This window comes from Callorhinus ursinus, unplaced genomic scaffold (assembly GCF_003265705.2).
Source record: "Callorhinus ursinus isolate GAN/ISIS: 27379988/994484 unplaced genomic scaffold, GSC_fseal_2.0 scaffold12, whole genome shotgun sequence".
Lineage (NCBI taxonomy): Eukaryota > Metazoa > Chordata > Mammalia > Carnivora > Otariidae > Callorhinus > Callorhinus ursinus.
In genome coordinates, this window is record NW_027397074.1 from 50,340,814 (window position 1) to 50,366,408 (window position 25,595).

The 25,595-nt window shown below is 38.1% G+C and overlaps 1 protein-coding gene and 1 long non-coding RNA gene across 6 annotated transcripts in view; one reads left to right on the forward strand and one right to left on the reverse strand.

Annotated features, from left to right (window-relative positions):
* Positions 1-15,391: 15,391 nt before the first annotated feature.
* MATCAP2 (microtubule associated tyrosine carboxypeptidase 2) overlaps positions 15,392-25,595 on the reverse strand; it is a 59,002-nt gene continuing 48,798 nt past the window's right edge. For 4 of the 5 annotated variants that reach the window (XM_025873156.2, XM_073899077.1, XM_073899078.1 and 1 more), the window contains 2 exons: positions 23,273-23,370; positions 17,484-19,098 (listed from right to left, as the gene is read on the reverse strand). In XM_025873156.2, coding sequence (XP_025728941.1) covers positions 18,937-19,098; positions 23,273-23,370 — 260 coding nt within the window. In that variant the 3' untranslated portion in view covers positions 17,484-18,936. Of the gene's footprint in view, positions 15,676-17,483; positions 19,099-23,272; positions 23,371-25,595 lie in introns of those variants that run through there. The other variant, XR_012380284.1, reaches the window with a different exon arrangement.
* On the forward strand, positions 17,376-23,850 carry LOC141373888 (uncharacterized). Its single transcript, XR_012380287.1, has 3 exons — positions 17,376-17,493; positions 19,030-19,112; positions 23,159-23,850. It is a non-coding gene; the product is annotated as an uncharacterized lncRNA (long non-coding RNA).

The following is a 25,595-nucleotide window of genomic DNA, read 5'->3' on the forward strand; positions in this document are numbered from 1 at the left end:
CAACATTTACAGATTTTTAAAATTATTTTTTAGGTCTTCAAGTAGACCATAATTTTAATTGATTAACCAAGACTGACAAAAACAACCACATAGCAGGACGCCTGGGTGGCTCAGTCGGTTAAGTCTGCCTTTCGGGCTCAGGTCATGATCCCAGGGTCCTGGGATTGAGTCCCACTGAGCAGGGAGCCTGCTTCTCCCTCTGCTTGCCCCTCTCTCTCTGACAAATAAATAAAATCTTTAAGAAAAGAGGAAAAACAACTGCATAGCTAAGTGCCAGGGACATGCATTACAAGGGAATAAAAGCATTTTAGAGAAAGAGGTGTCAGGTGGGCAATAATTAGAAGATGTGGAGTGTTAGAGTGCAGTAGAAAGGGGTGAGCCATCGTAAGGATGGACGGAAACCTGATTTAGAAGGGAACAAATGCGGAAAAATGAAATATAAAATGCTGCTGTTTAAAATTCACCTAAATTTGCGATACAACAGGATTCTAGTGATTTGGGGGTAGACTTTAAAGCAGCCTGTGTGAATCACAGAATCCACCTTAGTGGTGTAAAATCATGACAGACTCAATCTGTAACTATGGTGGAACTACACTGGCAACACAGAACAGCTACCCAATGATAAGTTGAGATCAACTCTGCTATTGAAATTTTATTGTCACTTTTCAAAATCAGTTTCTTGAATCCACCAGAATAAGTTTCTTATGACAGGAATTGTTCCCTAAGTTGCATAACTGTACTGAGTAGGATACTTGGTATAAACAGACTCACCAAGTCCCAGTGGGTTCAAATGAAATATCTCGATTCAATTTCTAGGTAAGTTTTCTTGAAGCACAGTTTTCATTTTCTCATTCCTTAGTTCAAAAAACTGCAAGGGATCCCTCCTAAATCTAAGATAAGTTCGCTGAACTTGACCTTCAGAAGTCCTTCCACACTCCCATTCTAGTATACTTAACATACCGTGGTATATTAGTTTGAAAAATTTAATTTGAATTTAATTTAAATTCAAGTATATTAATTTTGAAAAATTTAATTCTAGTATACTTAACATACCATGGTATATTAGTTTCCGGTGCACAATATAGTGATTCAACAATTCTGTATGTTACTCAGTGCTCATTGTGGTAAGTGTACTCTTAATCCCCTTCATATTTCACTCATCCCCCTCCCCCCCAACTCTCCTCTGGTAACCATCAGCTTGTTCTCCATATTTAAAAGTGTTTTTTTGTTTGTCTCTTTTCTTTGTTTTGTTTCTTAAATTCCACATGAGTGAAATCATATTGCATTTGTCTTTCTCTGACTGATTTCACTTAGCATTGTACTCTTTAGATCCTTCCATTTTGTTGCAAATGGCAAGATTTCATCTTTTATGGCTGAATAATATTCCATTGTATACGTTTTATCCATTCACCTATCATTGGACACTTGGGTTGCTTCCGTATTTGGCTATTGATAGTATGCATTTATTGCCATTTTGTTATTTGTTTTATGGTTGTTTTTGTAGTTCTTCTCTGTTCTTCTCTTGCTCTCTTTCAGTTTGCTGGCTTTCTTTAGTGATATACTTGGAATCTTTTCTTTTTATTTGCATATCTGTTCCAGTTTTTGATTTGTGGTTACCATTAGGTTTATATATAACATCTTAGGCACACAGCAATCTATATGAAGTTGATGGTTACTTAAATTTGAATCCATTCTAAAAGCATTAAATTTTTACTCCTCCCCCTCCCACACCATGTTTTAGGTATGGTGTCATACTTTACATTTTTGTTTGGTGAATCCCTTGACTGATTTTTATAAATATATTTTTTACTGCTCTTGTGCTTCCTACTTTTCTTACTCCTGCTTATAGTCTTTCTTGTCACACAGAGACTCACTGTTAACATTTCTTGTAAGGCTGGTTTCATGGTCATGAATTCCTTTAACTTGTGTTTGTCTGGGAAACTCTTTCTCTCTCCTTCTATTCTGTATAATAGCCTTGCTGGATAGAGTATTCTTGGTTGCAGGTTTTCTTTCATCAATTTGAATATATCATGCCACTCTCTTCTTGTGTACAAAGTTTCTGCTGAAAAATCAGCTGATAACATTTTGGGGTTTCCCTTGTATGTAACTGTTTTCTCTTACTTTTAAAATTCTCTCTTGATCTCTGCTTTTTGCCATTTTAATTACTATGTGTCTTAGTGTGGACCTCCTTGGTTGATTTAATTGGAGGCTTTCTGTGCCTTCTGGATCTGGATTTCTGTTTCCTTCCCCAGATTCATGAAGTTTTCAGCTATTTCTTCAAATAAATTTCTATGCCCTTATCACCCTTTTCTTCTGGGATCCCTAAATGAGAATATTATAATGCATGATGGCTACACTGAGTTCCTTTCATCTATTTTCATTTTTTATTTTTTCTCTCTCTTGTCCAGCTTGCTTACTTTCCATTACTCTGTCCTTCTGGTTGCTGATCTCTTCTGCTTCCTCTAGTCTATCATTTATTCCCTCTAGTATATTTTTAATATCAGTTAATGAGTTCATCTCTGATTGGTTCTTTGTTTTCTATCTTTTTCCTAAGGGTCTCACTGAGATCCTCCACTCTGTTCTCAAGGCCAGTGAGTATTTTTATGACCATTTCTTTAAATTCTCTATCAGGCATATTATCTCCATTTCATTTAGCTATCTTACTGTGATTTTGTCGTGTTCTTTTATTTGGGGGAGATTCTGTCTCATTTTGTCTCTGTTTTTATGTGTTAGGAAAGTCAGTTATGTCTCCTGCCCTTGAGAGTAGTGGCCTTATGATGAAGAGGTCCTGTAGTGCCCTGCAGTGCAATGTCCCTGTTTACGAGAACCTGGCACTTGAGGGGTGTCTCCTATTTGTGTTGTGTGTGCCCTATTGCTGAGCCACATTTGCCTTCAGTCTAGTCATCTGCAATGGCTCTATTTGCTTGGTTGTGGGCAGGGTTTTGTTCCTGTGTTGTTAGTGGGCCAGTCTGGGGACACCTTGAGCTTGAATTGGGTCAGACCAGGTGTTTGCCAGAGCTGCGGTAGCATCAAACAGCAGGGTGCTTTCCCTGCGGTTTCTCCTGAGAAGCTTTTGTTGGTGGGCAGGGCCAGTTATCTGCCCCTGCCCATGCCTTGGTTTACAGTGTGACTGGGGTGTGTGATTATCTTCCCCCCTCCCCAGGGAAGGAGTCACTTTTGGGTGGTGCTGGCCACTGTTGGGGTTGCTTGCACCCTGCCAGGCTTATGACACTGCTTTAGATGGTCACCTGCCAACGGTGCATTGGAGATCTGCAGGAGAAGGCAGAGGCGGGTCATGCGGGGCCAGGAAGATCTGCCCTGGTCTGCTGTGAAGTGCACTGTTAGCAAGCTAGATGGGAGTGTTCATGCTATACTGGTTCCCACAAGTGTCTGTGTATCTAGGCTGAGGTGCAGGGGTGGGGGAAATGGCACCCACCAGCTCTTTTGTTCTTGAGGAAGTCTCCCAAAGATCCCTGCCCCTCCAGCACACACTCTGAGATAAGGAAGTAAATCTCCTTTCTGTATACCCAAGGCACTTTTCAAACTCAGCTTCGTATTGCCCTCGGAGCCCACTGATTTTTAAAATTCCAGGTGTTACACTGATTATAAAAACAAAGTTAGGCCCCTCTGGTTTTCAAAGCCAAATGTTACTGGGATTCGTCTTCCTAGTGTGGGTCTCTTGTGTCTGGGGTGCTTGGTGTGGGATCTGCTCCTCTCCCCTCTCCATGCCCAGGGTATCCCTCTCACCAGTGGACATTCCCATGGGTCAGTTTGGCTACTGACCATGTCTCTGCCCTTCCTATCCTCTTTGATGTGGCCTCTTCTCTACACTTAGCTGTGGAGAGTCAGTTTTGTCACTCTTCAGGTCATTTTCTGGTTTATTTACTTTGATATGGGAGTTATTTGGTATAACCATAGGAAGAGGTCCACTTGGGATCCTCTCATTCTGCCACCTTCTCTGGAAGTCAGCATTTTTTAAAAATTATTGAATATTAAGAGTTCTTTATATATTTTAGGTACATGTCCCTTGTCAGATACATGATTAGCAAAATATTTCTCCCATTCTGTGGGAGAATACTAGAGTATTTGATTTTTTAAGATCTCCAGTCTATTTTTCTTTCTTTCTATTTTTTCTTTTGTGGGTTGTAACTTTGGTTCTAAGGTATGTTACTAAGTAAAAATAGTCATGTGTACAGAATTGTTTATATAATAGTAATTTGTCTTTGTAAAAAAGGATGAAGGACAAGGAGAATATATGTTTGCATGTGCTTATATATGCATAAACAGTATAAACTGAAAAATAGTACTTATCTCTACTATTAGGGAAGAACTGCAGGGATGGGAGCCATGGGTAGGAAGGAGAATTTGCTGTATACCTTTTTTATTTCATTTTTGAATAAAAATATTCACTATGTAAAACAATTAAAAATAGTGATTGAGTAAACCTAGGCTTCTAATACTCATACTGCATGAAACAGGCCCTCAAAAAGGCAAGAAAATTTTTGAAGGTATTGTGTGCATGTGGTAGAAAAAATCCAAACAGGAGTATGCAGTAAAAATGAGTCTCTTTCTTACCTGTGATTCCCAGTCCTTTGGATATCACCACTCTTACCAGTTTCTTGTGTAGCTTACCAGACATATTATGTGACTATAAAAGTGTGTATGTACCTGCACATATCCATACCACTCCTCTCCCCTCCCATTTTTTAAAATAAGCTATAAACACTGTCCTGCAAACATGCTCTTTACTGAAAAACAAATTTTGTAGATTGGTTCTACAATGATGTAAAATCTGCATCAATACTTATCAGTCTACTTAATTTAACTTTTAAGTAGGCTATATAATTTTAACATATGTCATTTAACTAGTTCCTTGCTAATGAATTTTGAGGTTATTTTCTACTCTGTTACTACAATGTTGCAGTGAATATCCTTGTATATACATGCAAGGTAGATAAATCCTTGATAGTATATACATTAGATAAATTCCTGATGTGGAGCTGTTGGGTCAAAGAGTATATGCTTTTGGGGCATCTGGGTGGCTCAATTGGTTAAGCATCTGCCTTCGGTTCAGGTCATGATCCCGGAGTCCTGGGATTGAGCCCCACGTCGGGTTCCCTGCTCAGCGGGGAGTCTGCTTCTCCCTCTCACCCTCCCCCATCTCGCGCTCTCTCTCTCTCTTTCTCAAATCTTCAAAAAAAAATGCTTTTAATATTTTCATGTATTTTCTAACAGAGCTCTAGAATCAAATTATCAAAAATATCCTCTCAGGATTGTGACTGGAAGCATTTCTTGTAAGGCAGGTCTAGTGGTGATGAACTTCCTAAGCTTTTGTCTGGGAAAGTCTTTATCTCCCTTTCATAGCTGAAGAACAACTTTGACAGATAGTATTCTTGGTTGGCAGGTATTTTTCTTTCTTCTTTTAAAAATCATTTTATTTTTGGGGTGCCTGGGTGGCTCAGTAGGTCATGAGATCCAGCCCTGCTCTGGGCTCCATGCTCAGGGCATTCTGCTTGAGATTCTCTCTCTCTCCCTCTGCCCCACCCTCCCCACTGTCTCGCTAAAATAAATACATCTTTTAAAAAATCATTTTTTATCATGATATGTGTACTCTTTTTATCTCCATTCCTTTATTTCCCTCATACCACCACCCACCCTGCCCTCTGGTAACCATCTGTTTGTCCTCTATAGTTAAGAGTCTGTTTCGTGGTTTGTCTCTTTTTCCTTTGCTTATTTGTATTGTTAAATTCCACATGTGAGTGAGATCATACAGTATTTATCTTTCTCTGATGTATTTTGCTTAGCATTTTACTCTCTAGCTCTATTGACGCTGTTGCCAATGGCAAGATTTCATCCTTTTTATGGTGAATAATATAATCTTTATCCACTTGTCTATCAACGGACACTTGCATTGCTTCCATAGTTTGGCTATTGTAAATAATGCTGCAATAAACATGGGGTGCATGTATTCCTTTGAATTAGGTTTTTTTTTGGGGGGGGTAAATACCCAGTAGTGCATAGGGTAGTTCTGTTTTTAATTTTTTGAGTAGCCTCCATACTGTTTTCTACAGTGGTGGTACCAATTTGCATTCCTACCAACAGTGTACCAGTGTTCCTTTTTCTCCACATTCTCATCAACACTGTTTCTTATGTTTTTTATTTTAGCCACTCTGATGAGGTGATATCTCATTGTACTTTTGATTTGTATTTCCCTGATAGTGATGTTGAGCATGTGTCTGTTGTCCGTCTATATGTGTTCTTTGGAGAAATGTCTGTTCATGTCTTCTGCCCATTTTAATTATATTATTTGATTTGGGGGTATTGAGTTATGTTAGTTCTTTATATATTTTGGATTCTAATCCTCTATTGGATATGTCATTTGCAAATGTCTTCTCCAATTCAGTAGGTTGCCTTTCAGTTTTGTTGATTGTTTCCTTCACTGTGAATAAACTTTTTGTTTTTGTTTGGTTTTTTGTTTTGTTTTGTTTTTTGTTTTTGTTTTAGTACTCTCTACACCCAATGGGCTCAAACTCATGACTCCAAGAGTCACATGCTCTTCCAACTGAGCCATTCAGGCACCCCACCATAGTGTTTTAATTACTGCCGCTTTGTAATATAACTTGAAATCTGGAATTGTGATACCTCCAGTTTTGTTTTTCTTTTTCAAGATTGCTTTGGCTAGGTCTTTTGTGGTTCAGTACAAATTTTAGAATTATTTGTTCTAGTTCAGAGAAAAATGTTACTGGTACTTTGATACAAAATGCATTAAATCTGTAGGTTCCTTTTGGTAGACATTTTAACAGTGTTTCTACTTCCAATCCAAGAGCATGGAATGTCTTTCCATTTCTTTGTGTTGTCTTCAATTTCTTTCATCTGTGTTTTATAGTTTTCAGAGTACAGGTCTTTCACCTCTTTGGTTAAGTTTATTCCTATTTAAATGTTTTTGGTGCCATTGTAAATGGGATTTTTTTCTTAATTTCACTTTCTGCTGTTTCATTATTAGTGTATAGGAATGCAACAGATCTCTGTACATTGATTTTATGTCCTGTGACTTAATTCATTTATCATAGTTTTTTGTTGGAGTCTGAAGGGTTTTCTATACACAGTATCATGTCATTTGCAAATAGTGAAGTTTTACTTCTTCCTTACCAATTTGCCTATTTCTTTTTCTTGTCTGATTGCTGTGGCTAGATCTTCCAGTACTCTGTTGAGTAAGTGGTGAGTGGACATCGTGTCTTGTTACTGACCTTAGGGGAAAAGCTGTCGGTTTTTCCCCATTGAGGATGATGTTAGCTGTGGGTTTTTCATATAAGGCCTTTATAATGTTGAGGTATGTTTCCTCTAGACCTATTTTGAGGGATTTTATCATGAATGGATATTGTACTTTGTCAAATGCTTTTTCTGTATCTATCAAAATGATCATATGGTTTTTAATCTTTCTCTTATTGATGTGGTTTATCACGTTGATTGTTTCGGGCCTATTGAACTCCACTTGCATCCTGGGAATAAATCCGACTTGATAATGTGTATGATTTTTTAAATGTATTTTTGGATTCGGTTTGCTAATTTTTTGTTGAGGATTTTTGCATCTATATTCATGAGAGATAGTGGCCTGTAGTTCTTTTTTGTGGTGTATCTGGTTTTGGTATCAGGATGATACTGGCCTCATAGAATGAATTTTGAAGTTTTCCTTCCTCTTGTATTTTTTGGAATAGTTTGAGAAAAAAATGGGTATTAACTCTTCTTTATTTTTGTTTAAAGATTTCATTTATTTATTCATGAGAGACAGAGGGAGAGAAAGAGGGGGAGAGAGAGAGAGAGAGAGAGAAGCAGAGGGAGAAGCAGGCTCCCAAGGAGCTGGGAGCCCGATGCGGGACTCGAACCCAGGACCCTGGGATCATGACCTGAGCCGAAGGCAGATGCTTAACCATCTGAGCCACCCAGGCGCCCTTAACTCTTCTTTAAATGTTTAGTAGAATTTGCCTGTGAAGCCATCTGCTCCTGGACTTTGTTTTTTGGGGGGAATTTTTTGATTACTGATTCAATTTCTTTTTTTTCTTTTTTTAAAGATTTTATTTATTTGCTAGAGAGAGAGAGCATAGGCGAGAGAGAGCGAGAGCACAAGCAGGGAGAGCTGCAGGCAGAAGGAGAAGCAGGCTCCCTGCTGAGCAAGGAGCCTGATGCGGGACTTGATCCCAGGACTCTGGGATCATGACCTGAGCTGAAGGCAGCCACTTAACCGACTGAGCCACCCAGGCGTCCCTACTGATTCAATTTCATTGCTGGTACTGGTCTGTTCAAGTTTTCTATTTCTTCCTGCTTTAGTTTTGGCAGGTTATATATATTTGTAAGAATTTATCCCTTTTAAGTTGTCCAATTTGTTGGTATATAGGTTTTTTATAATATTCTGTTACAATTATTTGTATTTCTGTGGTGTTAGTGGTTATTTCTCATCTTTCATTAGTAATTTTGTTTGTTTGGGTCCTCTTTGTTTTTCATGAATCTTGCTAGAGGTTTGTCAATTTTGATCTTTTCAAAGAACCAGCTCCTGGTTTCATCAATCTATTCTGTTTTTTTAGTTTCTGTATCATTTATTTCTGCTCTGATATTCATTATTTCCTTCCTTTTCTGGGTTTGGGTTTTGTTTCTTCTAGCTCCTTCAGATGCAAGGCTAGGTTGTTTGAGATTTCTCTTCCTTTTGAGGTAGGCCTGTATTTCTATAAACTTCCCTCTTAGAACCACTTTTTGCTGAATCCCAAAGATTTTGGACTGTTGTGTTTTCATTTTCATGTAATTTTTTATTTCTTCTTTGACCACTTGGTTGACCCATTCATTGGTTAATAAGATGTTATTTAACCTCCATGTATTTGTGCTCTTTCCCAATTTTTTCTTCTGGTTAATTCTAGTTTCATACCATTGTGGCCAGAAAAGATGCATGGCATGACTTTGATCTTTTTGAGTTTGCTGAGACTTGTTTTGTGGCCTAATATGTGATCTGTTCTAGAGAATGTTCCATGTGCACTTGAAAAGAATGTATTCTGCTGTTTTAGGATAGAATGTTCTGAATATGTCTGTTAAATCCATCTAGTCCAGTGTGTCATTCAAAGCCTTGTTGATTTTCTATTCGGATGATCTGTCTATTGATGTAAATGGGGTGTTAAAAGTCCCCTACTATTATTTTATTATTATTTCTTTTATGTTTGTTTTTAACTGTTTTATGTATTTGGATGCTCCCATGTTGGGTGCATAAGTATTTACAGTTGTTATATCCTCTTGTTGGATTGTCCCCTCATTATATAGTGTCCTTGTCTCCTTTTTTTTTTTTTTTTAAGATTTTATTTATTTGACAGAGAGACAGCGAGAGAGGGAACAGAAGCAGGCCTCCCACTGAGCAGGGAGCCCGATGCAGGGCTCGATCCAGGACCCTGGGATCATGACCTGAGCTGAAGGCAGACGCTTAATGACTGAGCCACCCAGGCGCCCCCCCCCCACCTTGTCTCTTGTTACAGTCTTTGTTTAATGTCTGTTTTGTCCAATGTAAGTATTGCTACCCCAGCTTTCTTTTTGGTATCTTTTGTGTATGATAAATGTTTCTCCATTCCCTCACTTTCAATCTACAGGTGTCTCTAGATCTGAAATAAGTGTCTTGTAGGCAGCATATAGATGAATCTTATTTTTTTTAAATCCACTCTGTCACCCTATGTCTGATTGGAGCATTTAGTCCATTTACATTCCAAGTAATTATTGATAGATATGTATTTATTGCTGTTACCTGTTTTGTGGTTATTTCTATAGATTTTTCTCTGATCCTTTCTTGCTCTCTTTCATACTTTGTTGGTTTTATTTAGTGCTATACTTGGATTCCATTTTCTTTATTCTTTGCATACCTATTACTGTTTTGTTTTTTTTTTTTTAAGATTTATTTGACAGAGAGAGACGAGGGAACACCAGCAGGGGGAGTGGGAAAGGGAGAAGCAGGCTTCCTGATGAGCAGGGAGCCTGATGCAGGGCTCAATCCCAGGACCCTGGGAATCATGACCTGAGCCAAAGGCAGACGCTTAACGACTGAGCCACCCAGGCGCCCCTCTATCACTGGTTTTTGATTTGTGGTTACCATTGGGTTTGTGTATAAGATCTTCTGCATATAGCAGTCTATATGAAGTTGATGGTTGCTAAGTTTAAACCCATTCTTTACTCCTCTCCCTCCCCCCCCCACATTTTAGGTATATGGTGTCATATTTTACATCCTTTTATGGATCCCTTGACTGATTTTTTTTATAGAAATATTTATTTTTACTGTTTCTGTGTTTACTTTTCATACTCTAATTTATAGTCTTCCTTTGCACTCAAAAACTCCCCTTTACTGGTGTAGTGGTCAGAACTCCTTTAGTTTTTGCTTGTCTGAGAAACTCTATCTCTGTTTCTATTCTGAATGATAGCCTTGCTGGGTAGCGTATTCTTGGCTGCAGATTTTTTCCCTTTCAGCACTTTGAATATATCATGCCACCCCCCTCTGGCCTGCAAAGTTGCTGCTGAAAAATCAGCTGATAGTCTTATCAGGGTTCCCTTGTATGTAACTGTCTTCTCTTACTGCTTTTAATTTTTTTTTTCTTTATCACTACTTTTTGCCATTTTAAATACTGTGTGTTTGGTGTGGACCTCCTTGGGTTGAATTTTTGGGGAAATATCTTGCCTTTGGGATCTGAATATTTGTTTCCTTCCCCAGATTTGGGAAGTTTTCAGCTATTATTTCTTCAAATAAAGTTTCTGCCCCCTTATCTCTCTCTTCTTCTGAGAACCCTATAATGCAGTTATTACATTTGATGGAGTCACTAAGACTGTTCTCAATTTGCATTATTTTCTTTCCTCTCCTTTGCTCTGCTTGGTTATTTTCCATTACTCTCTCTTCCAGGTCACTAATTCATTCCTCTGCTTCATCTGACCTCCTATTTATTCCATCAAGTGTATTTTTAATTTCACTTACTGTGTTCTTGATCTCTGATAGGTTCTTCTTTATCTCTGTGTTAAGGGTCTCACTGATTTCCTCCACTCTTTTCTCCATTCCCCTGAGTGTTTTTGTGATCATTAAGTTCTCTCTCAGGCATATTATATCTCTCTTGCTTTGGGCTCTTGCTGTGGTTTGGTTCTGTTCTTCCATTTGGGAGATGTTTCTTGGTCTCCCCATCTTGTCTGACTTTGTATGTGTTAGGAAAGTCAGCTACTTCTCTTGCTCTTAATGATAATAGCCTTATGAAGGAGAGGTCCTGTAGTGCCGTGCAGTGTAATGTCCTATTCCCCAGGGCCTGGCACTTGAGGGAGTGTCACCTATGTGTGTTGCATGTGCTCTGCTGTTGAGTCTTGGCCTCTTTTTCCTTCTTCCAGTTGTCTGCAGAGGCTGTCTTTGCCTATTGTGGGCAGTGTTTGGTCACCAGCAGGGGTGGGGCACATTTTAGTATTTAACATTTTAATGTGGTGAGATCATCTTGTAAAATGAGACCTGGTCCCACCACTACCAGAACTGAGGTTCCACAAGACACGCAGGTCTGGAGATGTAGTGTTGGCAGAGTTTGTGCAGGTCTTCTGGAGGACCTACAGTGCAGGAACTCGGGCAAGCTAGAATAGGAAGGGCAGATCTGCTGAAGCAGGGGTGGTAGGGCTTGGTGTAAGCAAATTAGCTAATGAGTGGCAGCACTGTACTGGTTCCTGCAGGTGCCCATTGTTTATATGGGGGTGGGGGAGGTGGGGAAGTGGGAGGTGGGGAGGCTGTAGGAAGGAAATTACACCTGCTAGCTCCTCTGTCCCTGGAGGAGTTTCCCTGTGATCCGTTTGTCCAGCCATGCTCTGAGATGAGCAGATCACTCTTCCTTCTGTCTGCCCCCAGCATGTTTCAAACTACTGGTTCTATGTTGTATCTGCATGAGCTGTTTGTTGAGCTAAGGGCAGTGACTCAGCTTCCTGATACCCTCAAGGCTCTCCCAGACTTGAGCCCAAAGATTTTTAAAATTCCAGGCATTAAATCACTGGTTTTAAGAACTCCTGAAATTTGGCCCCTCTCACTTTTTCTTTTGCTTTCTTTTTTTATGTTACGTTAGTCACCATACAGTACTTCATTAGTTTTTGATGTAGTGTCCTGTGATTCATTGTGTATAATACCCAGTGCTCCATGCAATACGTGCCCTTCTTAATACCCATCACCTGGCTAACCCCCCCACCCCCCCTCCCCTCTGAAACCCAGTTTGTTTCCCAGAGACCATAGTCTCTCATGATTCGTCTCCCCCTCCGATTCCCACCCCCTTCATTTTTCCCTTCCTTCTCCTAACGTCCTCCGTGCTATTCCTTATGTTCCACAAATAAGTGAAACCATATGATAATTGACTTTCTCTGCTTGACTTATTTCACTTAGCATAACCCCCCCCCCAGTTCCAACCATGTTGATGCAAATGGTGGGTATTCATTCTTTCTGATGGCTGAGTAATAGTCCACTGTATATATGGACCACATCTTTATCCATTCGTCTGTTGAAGGACATCTTGGTTAGAATGGCAAAAATTAACAAGGCAGGAAACAACAAATGTTGGAGAGTATGTGGAGAAAGGGGAACCCTCTTACACTGTTGGTGGGAATGCAAGTTGGTACAGCCACTTTGGAAAGCAGTATGGAGGTTCCTCAAAAAGTTGAAAATAGAGCTACCCTATGACCCAGCAATTGCACTATTGGGTATTTACCCCAAAGATACAGATGTAGTGAAAAGAAGGGGCACATGCACCCCAGTGTTCATAGCAACAATGTCCACAATAGCCAAACTGTGAAAGGCCCTCTTTATGGAGATTCATCCTCCCCATTCGTGGGCTCCCCAGTGTGAAAGTCTATTTTCTGCCCTTCTCTGTGCCACTAGCTCCATCCCCACAGTGGATGGCCATTGTCTGTTTCGCTCCCAGACTGCACTGTTGCCCTTCCTACCTTCGATGCGGCCCCTTCCTAGCCTTTAGTTGTGGAGTTTGTTCTGCCAGTCTTTGGGCCATTTTCTGGGTTATTCACACTGATATGAATGCTATCTAGTTGTTGTATTAGGTGGTTGTATCCATGGGACAAGGTGAGCTTAGGGTCCTCCTATGATGCTCAGCAGTTATTTTTTCTTTCAGCACTTGAATATATCATCCCACTCTCTCCTGGCCTGTAACGTTTCTGCTGAGAAATCTGACAACAGTATGGGGTTTTCTTTTAAGTTACAAGCTTCTCCACTCTTGCTGCTTTTAAGATTCTTTGATTTTTGGTAGTTTTATTGTGTCTTGGAGAAGGCTTCTGAGATTGTTTGGTAACCTATGAACTTCGTGAATATGGATATCCAAATTTCTCCTCAGGTTTGGGAAGTTTTTAGCCTTTTGTGTTAGCCTTATTTTTTTTTAAAAAATAAGCTTTCTTCTCGCTTCTCCCTCTCTCCTTCTGCAAGTCCAATAATTTGCAAATTATTTCTTTTAATGGTATCCTATAGATCACATAGGCTTTCATCACTCTTTTTCATTCTTTTTCTCTTTGTTCTCCCATGACTGGATAATTTCAAAATTCCCATCTTCTAATTCTTAGATTTTTTTTTTTCCACTTGATCCTTTGGTGTTGGTGCTATTGTATTTTTCATTTCATTCATTGTATTCTTCTACTCCAGAGTATGCTTTGTCCTTTTTATGATACCATTGTTAAACTGCTCATTTTGTTCATGTATTGTTTTCTTGTTTTCACTGAATTGTCTGTGTATTCTTGTACCTCACTTGTACCTTTAAGCTTCCTTAAAACAGATACTTTGAATTCCTTATCAGGTAAACAGATCTCCATGTCTTTGGGTTCAGTTACTAGATTATCATTTTTTGGTGGTGTCATGTTTCCTTGATTTCTCATGTTCCTTAGAGTTTTGCATTGTTGTCTTTGTATTTGAAGTAGCAGTCATCTCCTATCTTTACTATTTTCGAGAAATACCTTCGGGGGTGCCTGGGTGGCTTAGTTAAGCATCAGACTCTTGATTTCAGCTCAGGTCATGATCTTAGAGTCCTGGGATTGAGCCCCATGTGGGCTCCGTGCTTAGTGGGCAGTCTGCTTAAGAATTCTCTCTCTCTCTTCCTCCCCCCTCCCCACTCACATGTGCTCTCTAAAAATGAATAAATGGAAATCTAAAAAAAAAAAAAAGAATACCTTCAGTCAGCTCTGGTAGAGAATCTGACTTTCTGTCTATGGATATGCCTGCTACATGCTTCTTGTTACCTCTTATGGCAGAATTCTTAAGCTTGTATGCCTTCTCAATTTTGCAACGGACAAGGCTCAGTGCTGACAGTCTTCCTTTTGCTTTCCCAAGGGTAGGGCTAAAGCTCAGGTTTGTGGCCTCTCTGGTCCACGAATTTGGGCTGGCTTTTTGCACATGCTCACTAGCCCTCTGCCAAAATATGCTCTCAACGCTGTTGGGATGCACACAGAGAGGCAGCCGGGGGGGGGGTGTGGGGGGTGTGTGTGTGTGTGTGTGTGCGTGTGTGTGTGTTACATGCAGCATTGGGGGGGTCCCCATAGACTACTCAGGGAGATCCACAGGTAAGGTATCCTTAGCAGCTCATGAGCCAGCTTAATGGAGGCTGTGAAGCAATTAGTAGATTCTGTCCTTTTAATGACCTCCAAAAGTCATGTCTGCTACTCTCCCAGCTTCTTTCCACCCCTAGTCGCACAGCTCATGATTCAGTACTCTGGATGGGACCACAGTGAAATGGGCCTCTTAGGCAGCATCTTGCACAGCTGGGGAAGCTGGGCACTCACTCTCACTTTCTCCCCACCCCTTCACTCCCCCTCACCGCCCCCCAGGAGAAATCACAGGCTGAGACCTCTTTTGGCCTTGAGTTGTTCCACCTTGAGGGAGGAGTGATAAATCTAAACTATTCCTCTTTAATGCATCTAAACGTATTTTTTTTTTGCTCCAGTGTTGTGCTAAAACTTTTCTGCTGGAAACCTGGACTTATACAAAGTCTCTCTTGTCCACAGGTGACCACTTAAGATTTAGTGTTTTCTAGGGGTTTGCGGACTGATGCTGAGAAGGGCTGAAGCTTGTTCACAGGCTACTGCTGGGTCCAAGCCAGGACCTAGGTCTGTATGTTTTTTACAGAATGCAAGGGTGGGCAAAATTCCTCCTGGGTTGCTTAGTATATGCTGCTGGATCCCAAAGTCCCACAAAGGCATTTTTGTCCATGGATAGATGCCAAATTATTGGTGGGAGATTGGGGAGGGGGCACAATTGAGGGACATCTTGTTCAGCCATGTTGCTGACATTACTTCTGAAATTGTCTTTAGTAAAGGCTGAGTGGCTGGGAAAAAGTAAAATGTTCAGTCATCTCTTCTCAGTGGTCAAATTTCTGCTCTCTTTGCTTTGTCCTTTCTCTAGGTGCAATTCCTTTCAGTTATGAAGGCTAAAAGTTCAAGATAAAGGTATTGGCAGGTTTGATCTCTCCTGAGGGCCATAGGGAAGGGTCTATTCCAGGCATCTCTCTTTGGCTTGCAGATGGCCATCCTCTTTGCTTCCTCTTCATATGGTCCTCCCTCTCTGTTCTCAAAATTCTATGTATTCTTAAACCGTTCCATAGCTAGCTGACAAACAGTGGTATTTCACATCCCAGCAATAGTTTCAAGACATAATTCCTTTAGCTACTGGAATCAAAGTGAACAAAAAAGGATGAAATCAAAGTGAGACGACAAGGTTTCACAAGTAAAGTTTTAAATTCAAAGACCAAGACTAATAAGCTTAAGGGTAAAGCACTGGCTCCTTTGGGCCCCTGCTGGAGGTCTCAAGGGATCGCCTCCAGGCCCTTGACCCAAGCAGCTGTACATCTGGTCTACTCCTGGGCTAAAGCTGCTCAGATTCCAAACACAAGCCTTGCAAAGAGTGGTAAAATATTGTGGACACTAACCACTTTGCAAGTGATCTTTCTCTCTGTGCTTCAAGAAACACAAGCAGGCCCATTTATTACAGTTTATGATCTTTTAGTAGCACTTTTTGTGTATGCGACTGGCCATGCTATAATGTGATTCTGTGCCACTCTTTCTCACTGGACTGCGAACAGTTCTGTCTTTCTCAGCAGAGGACTCAGCACAGACCCTACTCCTCAGGAGTTCTGCACAGAAGTGTACTCAATGAATAGGGCAGTAAATTAAGATGAAATTATCCCTCCTTTTCCCTCCTCCCTACACCCATGAGAGTATAAGCTGAACTAATACCCCTCAGATAAGGGGAAAGGTGGAGTGTGGTAAATATAGTATTTCCTTATAAATAAGGATATTAGAAGACAAACATGATCAATAATTACCACACAATAAAAATGCAGAAATACCACAATAAAAATATAATTTTCAAAGAACAGAAGTTTGCATGCATACATATTCACATACTTCATTTGAGAACCTCAGTGCTACTTCTTTCTAGTATAGATGAACATAAAATGCCCAGATATATACAAAACAAACAATACAAATTTTAAACATTTTTACAAAGGTGAAAATATAAAGAAATGAAGACTATGGATTTACGTCTACAATTTACTTTGAATGTCATATGATATGAACACCTACCAGTTTATCAGACTTTGTATTTGATACAACTATATGTTAGAATTACAGTGGACAAAATTGATGAAATCCTAATCCTCAATAGCCTATACCAAGTAACTATTAAAATTAATGCAACCTTCAACTATTCTAAGTACTGTTGCTATAATTTTCTATTTATTAAAACTTCAATTTTAAGGAAACAAAACTGAACTTTATGCTCTTTCAGGAAAGAGAATAAACATTAATTAAATCTTCAATCCCAACTTTTAAAGCTTAGAGCTCTTTAAGTATTCTGCTAATCTGAAACTATTTTTGGTTCATTGCTAACTTTTAAAATATCTTAAGACAATCAGTGTGATTTAAGGTCATTTTCTTTTTGTCTGGATAGCACTGTTTTCTTTTTGTCTTTATACCAAAGCAGTAAGGCAGGAAAGTGTTTCCTTTTCCAAATCAGATAGAGAATATCCATTTTAAAATTCAGGGACTAGAATCATTGTAAATAATCCTACCAACAGGATATTAAGGCTGCTGTGATTTTCCTTTACATTTAAACCATAACATAAGATTAACAGTGTTATTGCCTACAAATGTTGAATTTATAAGCATTTGGGCTTAAATCACAGGACATAAATATTATCATTTCTGTCTATACTCCAATTCCAGTTAACAAAACACTGTTTTCACAATCATCTTGGATGAGTTTGAAGATGAAGTTAGAAAATGCTACACCAAAGCTGAAACTGGATGATTCTGCTACAAGGAAATATGCTTGAGGGGTCAAGAGTGGTCTTCCAATATCTGGTTAGTGTTGGCACAATATGCCCCAACCCTGCACAGAATCTACAGGCCACACTCCAGCCATCATGACACATGTGTGCGTGCCTTAATGCTCCAAAGGGCCTGGCCTGCTACTTACCAAAGGTGAGATGTGTGGCTTTGCAAGAACCACCGGGTGCCAGTTGGAATATATCCTATTTGCTGCAACATTCTTCTTTGAGGCAAGCCCTTCTAGATATGTGAATGAGAAAAATCACATAACCTAGCCTGCGTAAGACTTCCTAAAATCATTTCCTAGCATGAATGTGAACCAGACTTTGCTGTATGCATCTTTCAGTGTTAGCACCATATTTAAGCCTGAACTGAGGTAAAGATAAACACTCAGATAGCTTTGGGTAAAAATTACAGTAGCAATTTTGAATGGGGTGCTTACAGCAGTGTTCTTCCTGATCATTAAAATAAGTTGTTTGAAGAACCATTTGATCCCAAGTATATATATATATCCAATATATATCGAAATTGATAATACAAAGCTAGGTGTATAAGCTTTTAACAGAGAAAATGCAGCAAAACAGAATTCTCATTTTTGAAATTCAAACTATGTCATTATTGGGTTGATGAAGTCAAAGATTTTGATAAAATATACTGAGCCAACCTGACAAGGCCAGTTTGATATCAAATAGCAATGTATAGGAATTCCATTTTTCAGAGCATGGTCAAGTTTATGGTAGACACTAGTCAATATCCAGTGCCTACAAGAACTACATTAATCTATTTGTATCTTGCTAGTCGCTCCATTTAATAAAAGGGAGTAGCTTCTCTCTTCCCCAACTATTTTAATCTATGTAGACAAACCTTTCTGGAACTTTTACTTATCATTTATATAAAGGAATGGGGAAGGAAAGACCCTAAAACTTAAAATCTTGAAGGTGTATGTTTCAGCAAATAAAGTTTAGTTAAGAAATAACTGGACAAAATGAGGTAATTCTCTAGTTCCTATAAACTGATAAGGTGAAACAACGTGGAAGATAAAGAACTAATGAAAACTTTTCAAACGACTTTTCCCCTTTTTACCATTACTTAACATATGAGAGAAATAAGAAACTTTAGATACAGCTAGCTTTGGGGAGCATAACAAAACTAATTTTTCAAAGAAGAACTGCAATTACTTATCAAATAAAATATACTCTTGGGAGTCTGAATTCCAGTGTTGTTCTATCTCTACAGTCAGGGCTAGTCTTGGTGCTCAGGCAGAAGCACTAGGAGCAGTGCTTACTGCCCAGACAGCCTATCACTCAATTTGACCCAGATTCTTCAAAAACACTCACCAGTAGTATTTTCAATGGACTCTATTGAGATTCAGATAAAAATAGGAGGAACTTTCCCCTGCAGCCTATAGAAACGTTAAAGGAAACAGTTTAAGGTTTGTACTTAACCTTTTTAAAAAATTCAGCTGAATACTGCAGATCATTCTTCAGAAAACTCATGTAAACAGTCATTTTTCTTTTATAAATATGCTGGTGCAAACTGCACCTAACTGGTAATATACACAGAGGTATAGCTTAGCTACATCTGCAAGAATGCTGATTAGTATATAAGATCTTTCAGTTCCCTGTCAGTCAGTTCATTCACTTCCATAATTTTCTCTAAATGTTCCATGTATCGGCCATGGTCCTGCAGGAAATGAGGGACCCTCATGTTTTCAATAACTGCCAATCCTTTCAAGCGATCCACATCTTCATAAGAGACCTGAAAAAAGGAAGGTGGGTTAATTTTTAAATGTAAGTAACTTCTTCCCTAAGTCTTAAGAGAAACATTACTTCAATACCTGCAAAATAACAAAATTCAATGGCTTCCTTTCCCTTACTGTATTAAATATGAATGTATTGGGGCACCTGGGTGGCACATGAGGTTAAGTGTTAGGCTCCTGATTTCAGCTCAGGTCATGATCTCAGGGTTGTGAGATCAAGCCCTGCATTGGGCTCACATTCTGGGCATGGAGACTGCTTGAGATTCTCTCTCTCCCCCCTCCTTCTGCACCCCTACTAAAAAAAAAAAAAAAAAAGTATCGATCTGCCTGCTTATACCATGACCATAAAAAAAAAAAAATCAAGTCAGTATTTAACATTCTATCTTGGACCTACACTGTTTGTCTAGAATTTACATAACTAAACTTAATACATGTGTGTGAGAGACTCTAAAACCTAAACAAATGTCCTGACTAAATCTAAATGAAAGAACCCAGGAAAGAGCTAGAATGTAAATACTGTATCACTGAATTAGGAAAATTGGCACGATTATAGATTGAATTCCTATTTCTATTTAATTTCAGAAATAAAGTTGTGTTTTATGTTAAATTCTCTTTGTAAGCAAGTATTTATAAAATTGTTTTACTTATGTAAGAAGTATTTTTTTTTTACTTTTATATTTTTATTTTTTTTATTAGGTAAGAAGCCAATCTCTCATAAGTATTTACATTGAGTTTTTGGATGAAATTCTTTTAAGTTCTATAAATTAACATTCAGTAGAAAGGCTTTAAAGAAATCATGTTCATTTATATTTTAATAAGTTTTAATTTTTTTAAGATATTATTTATTAGAGAGCACACACAAGCAGAGGGAGAAGCAGACTCCCCGCTGAGCAGGGAACCTGACATGAGGCTCGATCCCAGGACCCCAAGACCATGACCTGAGCCAAAGGCAGACACTTAACTGACTGAGCCACCCAGATGCCCCTTAAGTTTTAAATTTTTATTATTGAAATTATTTTATTGAGTATTTCTACCACTAAGTAATGAAAATAGGTTTGTTGTTGATGCTGGTGTGGTTTAATTTTTTCTTCTTCCTTCCTTGACTGACAAGATATATCCATAAATATGTCCAAGAAATAAACCCTACAGGTTTTCTTTGAGGTTTTTGGTGTTTAATCCATTTTTAGTTTATTTTTGTGTATGGTGTAAGAGGGTGGTCCAGTTTCATTCTTTTGCATGCAGCTGTCCAGTTTTCCCAGCACCATTTATTGAGGAAGTCTTTTTTTCCACTGTATACTCCGCTTCTGTCATAAATTAAATGATCTAGGCTATCCTGTTCCATTGCTCTATGTATCTATTTCTGTATCAATTCCATACTGTTTCAATTACTATAGCTCTGTAGTATATATCTTGAAATCTGGGATTATTATACTTCTAGCTTAGTTCTTTATTAAGATGGCTTTGCTGATTCGACGTTGTTTGTGGTTTCATACAAATTTCAGGATTGATTATTCTAGTTCTGTGAAAAATGCTACTGATATTTTGGTATTGCACTGAATCTGCAGCTTGCTTTGGGTAGTATGGACATTTTAACAAAATTAATTCTTCCAATCCAAGAGCACAGTGTTATCTTCCCACTTGTTAGTGTCATCTTCAATTTCTTTCATCAGTGTCTTCTAGTTTTCAGAATATAGGTCTTTCGCCTCCTTGGTTAATTTATTTCTAGGTATTTTATGCTTTTAGTACGATAAGTGGGATTGTTAATTTCTTTTTCTGCTTTCTTTTTGTATCCTGTAACTTTACTGAATTCATTTATTCTGTTTTTTGGTGGAGTCCTTAGGGTTTTCTATATATAGTATCATATAGTATCATGTCATCTGATGGTTTTACTTCTTACTAATGTGGATGCCTTTTACTTCTTTTTCTTGTCTGACAGCTAGGACTTCTAGTACTATGTTGGTAAGAATGGACATCCTGGTCTTATTCCTGATCTTAGGAGTTTTGAAAAGCTTTCAGTTTTTTCATTGTTGGCTCTTGGGTTTTAATTTATGGCCTTTATTATGTTGAGGTATGTTCTCTCTAAAGCTTTGTCAAGGGTTTTTATCACGAATGGATGTTGTACTCTGTCAAATGTTTTTTCCTCATCTATTGAAATGATGTGGTTTTTAATTCTTTGTTATTGATGTGATGTATCATGATTGATTTGCAAATACTGAACAACCCTTGCATCCCAGGAATAAATCCCACCTAATCATGGTGAATGATCCTTTTAGTGTATTATTGAATTCGGTTTGGGTAGTATTTTGTTTAGGATTTCTGCATCTGTATTCATCAGAAATACTGACCTGTAGTTTTTTTTTGTAGTGACTGTGTCTGGTTTTAGTTTCAGGATAATGCTGGCGTTGCAGAATGAATGTGGAAATTTTACTTCCTCTTCTATGTTTTTGGAAGAGTTTGAGAATTCTATTTACTCTTCTTTGGTAGAATTTAGAATTCATCCATGGAGCCACGTGGTTCTAGCTGTTGGGAGTTTTGTTTGTTGGGAATTCATTTATTACTGATGCAGTTTCATTACTAGCAGTCAGTCTTAGAGGATTGTAGGTTTCTATTTTCTTTGTATTTCTGTGGTATCAGTTATTTCTCCTCTTTCATAACCGATTTGAGTCTTCTCTTCTTAACGAGTCTGGCTAAAGGTTTACCAATTTTATCTTTCAAAAAACCAGATCCTAGTTTCATTGATCTTTTCTGCTAGCTTTGTTCTTTTCTAGTTCCTCAAGGTAGGCCTGTATCACTATAAACATCCTCCTTAGAACTGCTTTTGCTGTGTCCCCAAAGTTTTTAGACCATTGTGTTTTCATGTATTATTTTTTGATTTCCTCTTTGATTTCTTTGTAAACCCATTGTTTCTTAAACCATCCTGAGTTTATTATAGGAAAGAATGAGTAAAAGTAAACATAATATTGCAGTTGGTAAACACAGTTCTCATTTGAAGAGAAAGGAGATACACATACGGAATGGGAAAGGGAGGGGTAAAAGAAACTTGTAGTGTCTGATTTGAATTAGAATGCCCTTATGATTTAAAACAGATACAAGATTTGCTCACTGGGAAAACCGAGAAGCATCAATATTCCAGGAGTAATGAGCACACCTAGTACTACTCAGACCTGGTTTTCTAAATACCATTTTCACTAAAAGGAATCAAGGCTTCCTTGGAGAAATATCTCATCTGAGATATGGATAGAAAAGGTGTAAGATGGACCGAGAACATTTTACTTTGCCAGGAAACAGGGTGACGTGTTTTTAAAAACACAGGAGCAGCCACTGGAAGGGCTGAATAAAAAAACACTTAAGTCCATAATAATATTGCAAAAGAGTGAAATGTAACAGAATTTAAGATCTCTATTTTGCTACCACTAGTGTAGTTGACTGATATCGGCAAAGATCATCAAAGGATGTTAAAACCATTCCTTGAAAGGTTAAGGAACAGTACATTCTTAGGTATTACCCCACAGATTATTTAATATAAAAAAGGTACCTTTACAAGGGAGAGATCTGGCAGTAACTAACTTACCCAAGTGATCAAAGCATCACTGATAATGGAATAAAATCACATATGTGCTTTCTAATGTGATGAAATAATAAAATATACAAGTCACTTATATAGTATTCTTGGTAAAAATATTTAACCCAAATCTAATCACAAGAAAACAATAGGATAATACAGATTGTAGGAATTCTCAAGAAAACTGTCCTGGACTCTTAAAAATGTCAGGAAAAGTAAAAAGATGGGGGGGAGGGAACAAAGTGGACTTCTCTAGATTAAGAGAAATATAACCAAATGCAAGGCATGAATCGTTATTGAATCAGTGATACATTTCTTAAGAAAATCACATGGTCATGTCAGATTAAAGGGGGAAGTGTTATACTTGCAGCTTATTTAAAATGCTTTACAGAAAGAGGTATATAAAATAAAACCATATAATACATTGCCAAATTTTCTATTCCCTTCAAAGAAATGTTGGAGTTTGGTTTTGTGACACCATTATTTCTTCCTTCCAGGAAACTTCAAACACATAGTCTAAAAACAATCTGAATCTTATTTAATCATTAAATCAAGCCTGAGGAAATGATGACCTGGTGTGTTGTAGACGACATGCCACTGGTTTCACTCACCTTCCCCAGGGCGGTCAGAAGATGAAAGTCAATGGTCTCTCTGTATCGGAGGATTTGCAGGATACCATCCAAGTATACCTGGTCTTTACTGAAGCACCCTGGAGGAAGACAATAGGTTTTATTTTCTAAGTAATTAGATACTAACACAGTCCCTTTACTGTAGGCTTCAGTCCTGAATAAAAATAAAAATGGCAAATTAGAATTAACTATCTTCATAACCTAAAATGCAAGGTCTTGGGTAGCACCAGGAAAATGTGCACACTGGTAGCTTCCCTTTAAGAATTCCATTCCCCATAGTTAAAACAGCACTTTTCTAATCATAAACACTGGTGATTTAAAATATAGGATATGTCATCCACACTCCCACCATTTGATCATAACCTTAACTCCCATGTGTATGGAGGCACTTGGGGCAGCAGGGAGGACAGCTATTGAGCAGTAAGTCTCACAGGGGGCAAGGTGGAGACATGGGATTTCAGAAACTCCTGGTTTTTAAAAAAAATACTACCCGTTACCCCATTAAAAACATCTATAGGTGATGTCGATACTCCTCCTCCATATGAAAACAAGAATTAGAACTGGATATTGGGAGCCTGGGTGGCTCAGTTGGTTAAGCGACTGCCTTCGGCTCAGGTCATGATCCTGGAGTCCCGGGATCGAGTCCCGCATCGGGCTCCCTGCTTGGCGGGGAGTCTGCTTCTCCCTCTGACCCTCTTCCCTCTCGTGCTCTCTATCTCTCATTCTCTCTCTCTCAAATAAATAAATAAAATCTTTAAAAAAAAAAAAAAAGAACTGGATATTAATACGGAGGTTTAAAAGTAGAAGAAAATATGAAAACATGAAAAGGAACAGCTCATGAGATCTGAGCCTAAAGTGTTCCACTTACAAAAAGAAAACTTCTTCCCATCATGACATAACTTCTGTAAATTTTCTAAAATTCTGCTCTATTAAATGGACTAAAATTCTATCATATTAAGTCATAATTTTTTTAGGTATGCTATAGCATGGGAATTATGGAAATAAGGTAGGACACTTTTTCAGCTAGGCTCAGATCTCATGAGCTGTTCCTACTTTTTAGGAGAAATAAGATACATATTGAAGTACTTGGCTTTAAAATACTATAGAAAAACAGGAACTTAGAAAAATAGATGACCCACGGCTAGGAAATGTTGATAATTACTAAGATTAAGTGATGTTTAATGAGGGCACATCCGATTAATCACTTTTGAAATTTGAAATTTTTCAAATTTCAAACTTTTAGTAATAAACAGTTTTCTTAAAGTTAAGTGGGGGCACATAAGTGGCTAAGTTGGTTGAACATCTGGCTTTTGATTGTGGTTCAGGTCATGACACCACATACCTAAAATGTGGTACAGAGAGGAGTACAAATTTAATGTTTTTGTATGGGTTCAAACTTAGGTGATCATCAACTTAATATAGAGACTCCACTAAAAGTCTCCTAGAACTGATAAATGAATTCAGTAAGGTTGCAGGATACAAAATCAATATACAAAAATCCACTGCATTTCTATACACAATGAAGCAGCAGAAAGAGAAATTAAGAAAATCCCATTTACAATTGTACCAAAAATAATAAAATATCTAGGAATAAACTTAACCAAAGGGGTGAAAGACCTGTACTCTAGAAACTATAAAACACTGGTGAAAGAAATTGAAGATGACACAAATAGATATTCCATGCTCATGGATTTGTAGACTATTGTTAAAATGTCCATACTACCCAGCAATCTCCAGATTTAAAGCAATCCCTATCAAAATACCAATAGCATTTTTCATAGAACAAGAACAAATAATCTTAAAATTTGTATGGACTCACAAAAGACCCCAAATAGCCAAAATAATCTGGAAAAAGAATAAAACTGGAGGTTATCATAATACCAGATTTCCAGATATATTACCAAGCTCTAGTAATCAAAACAGTATGGTACTGGTACAAAAACAGACCGTAGATAAATGGAACAAAATAAAGAGCCCAGAAATAAACCCATGATTATATGGTCAATTAATCTTTGACAAAGCAAGAATATGCAATGAGAAAAAGTCTAACAAATGACACTGGGAAAACTGGACCACTTTCTTCCATTATACACAAAAATAAACTCAGAATGAATTAGGGACCTAAATGTGAGACCTGAAACTATAAAAATCACAGAAGAGAGCACAGGCAATAATTGCTTTGACACTGGCCATAGCAACATCTTTCTAGATATGTCTCCTGAAGCAAGGGAAGCAAAAGCAAAAATAAACTATTGGCACTACATGAAAATAAAAAGCTTTTACACTGCAAAGGAAACAACCAACA